The sequence below is a fragment of the Prunus persica genome, chromosome G5 (genome assembly GCF_000346465.2).
Source record: "Prunus persica cultivar Lovell chromosome G5, Prunus_persica_NCBIv2, whole genome shotgun sequence".
Classification (NCBI taxonomy): domain Eukaryota; kingdom Viridiplantae; phylum Streptophyta; class Magnoliopsida; order Rosales; family Rosaceae; genus Prunus; species Prunus persica.
The window spans coordinates 6,758,671-6,760,626 of NC_034013.1; the positions used below are offsets into that span (position 1 = coordinate 6,758,671).

Consider the following 1,956-nt stretch of genomic DNA (forward strand, 5'->3'; position numbering starts at 1 on the left):
ATAGGTCGAATCCAGAGAATAAATCAACAAAAAATGCTATTTACGGAAGAATAAGAATAAACTTCTAGAAAGTGAAAAAGAGTTCAATGCTTCATCATCTGATAAAACAAATCAATTACTTGAAATGAAAGAATGAAAGTGAGATTAATGTGGAGATCAAGAAAAAGAGTTATTACGTAACATTACGCAGAAGCTTGTAATGGATAGAACGGGGCCCGCACTACAAGAAAAAGTAAAAGGATCCTTCGTCTCTCTGTCATCGAACCTTCAGCACGGAAGTCCTCTCCTTCTTTTCCCTTCTCTATATATATAGAAACCCCTCCTCAACTTCCATTTCACTCCCAACTTCCACTATCAACAAAATTCAAAAACAAGAGTCTCTCTCCTCTCTCTCTTCTTCTCTCAGAGAGTAAAAACAACAAAAATTTGATAATATTACTTGTTTTCAATGGCTTTGAGCTCAGACATGGCGGGTTTAGATCAGGTCTCTGCGCTCGAACGCATCAAGAACCATCTTCTCGGTGAGTTCTCGCCCGCAGCCAAGAGCTCCGTCACTGAGCTAAGCGACTCTGCTTCCAGTTTCCCCCAAAATCAATGGAGCCCCGAGGCCAATTCGGACCTTTCCAGGTCTCAATCTGACTCGCTTTGCTCCAAATCCTCTTCCACTTTCGATTCTTCGATCGAAATCTCCGACTACTTGAATTCCAATGAGATCTTCGAGTTCGAGTTTAATTCCATCGATTTTCTCGATTTCGAAGCTAAACCTCAAGTCATCGACCTCATCACCCCAAAATCCGCCGATTTGAGGTCCCAAAATTCGTTCGAATTTGAATCCAAGCCTCAAATCATTGATGATTTCTTTGAAATCGAACATAAGCCCCAGATCTTAAACAGGACACCTCCGAAACCGGCCAAACCGACCCGGAAACCCGCGCTCACAGTCTCCCTCCCGAATAAAACCGAGTGGATCCATTTCGCGAGCTCTGACCCGGCCGCGAAGGCGCCTGTTCAGAAATCGAGTTCGAATGAGGAGAAGAAGAAGCACTACCGCGGGGTCCGCCAAAGGCCGTGGGGCAAGTATGCGGCGGAGATCCGGGACCCGAACCGGAGAGGCTCCCGGGTCTGGCTCGGGACCTTCGACACGGCGATCGAGGCAGCCAAGGCCTATGACCGGGCGGCGTTCAAGCTGCGCGGCTCCAAAGCCATCCTCAACTTCCCGCTCGAAGCCGGCAAGGCCGAGCCGGTCGCGGCCGTCGAGAGAAAACGACGTCGTGAGGAGGACAGAGAAGAAGTGAAGGCGGTGCCGGTGCCGGTGAAGAAGGAGCGGTCGACGGAGGCGCCAGAGGCCGTTGGGTGTATAAGGGATATGCCCTTGACGCCGTCAAGTTGGACGGCGTTTTGGGACTCTGAGTCGTACGAAGATGTGAAGGGGATATTTAGCGTTCCGCCGTTGTCGCCGTTATCTCCCCACCCAGCGATGGGTTATCCACAACTTATGGTCGTGTGAAGGATTTTTAACATCGAATTTTAATTGACGACGTGATGTGTTATTATTAGATTAGAAGCTGGTTTTTTTTCATTTCTTTACATTAAAAATTTCGACCAAAAAAAAGTATATAAAGTCCCGTATATAATATGATTGATATATATATAAGTGAGACTTTCTGATAATGAAAAGAGGATTTGGTTGATTAAAATTTTTTGTTCTCGGCGATTGGTTTGATATTTTTGTCACTTTTATGTATTTATGATGAGAAATTTGACAATGTAGTTTGTGAAATACAGACAATTATGACATTCTGTAAATAATAAAAAAATCATTATGAACTCAATTGAGTGTTTCAAAAATGACAATGTTATCTATATATGAGAGTTCGAGCACATAATCAACTGAGTCTCATATGTAAAGATGATCGTTTAATCTTCTGAATCTTAATCTAAATCGTTGATTACTTC

At 44.1% G+C, this 1,956-nt stretch overlaps 1 protein-coding gene across 1 annotated transcript; it reads left to right on the plus strand.

The window, feature by feature from the left end:
* LOC18777605 (ethylene-responsive transcription factor 5) lies at positions 314-1,697 on the plus strand. The gene has a single exon (XM_007209252.2). It carries the CDS (start codon positions 449-451, stop codon positions 1,505-1,507), a length of 1,059 nt encoding a protein of 352 aa, XP_007209314.1. The 5' UTR covers positions 314-448; the 3' UTR covers positions 1,508-1,697.

Bases quoted from the DNA above. Each gene is read 5' to 3' on its own strand.
- LOC18777605 (XM_007209252.2), top strand. From the start codon at position 449: ATGGCTTTGAGCTCAGACATGGCGGGTTTAGATCAGGTCTCTGCGCTC.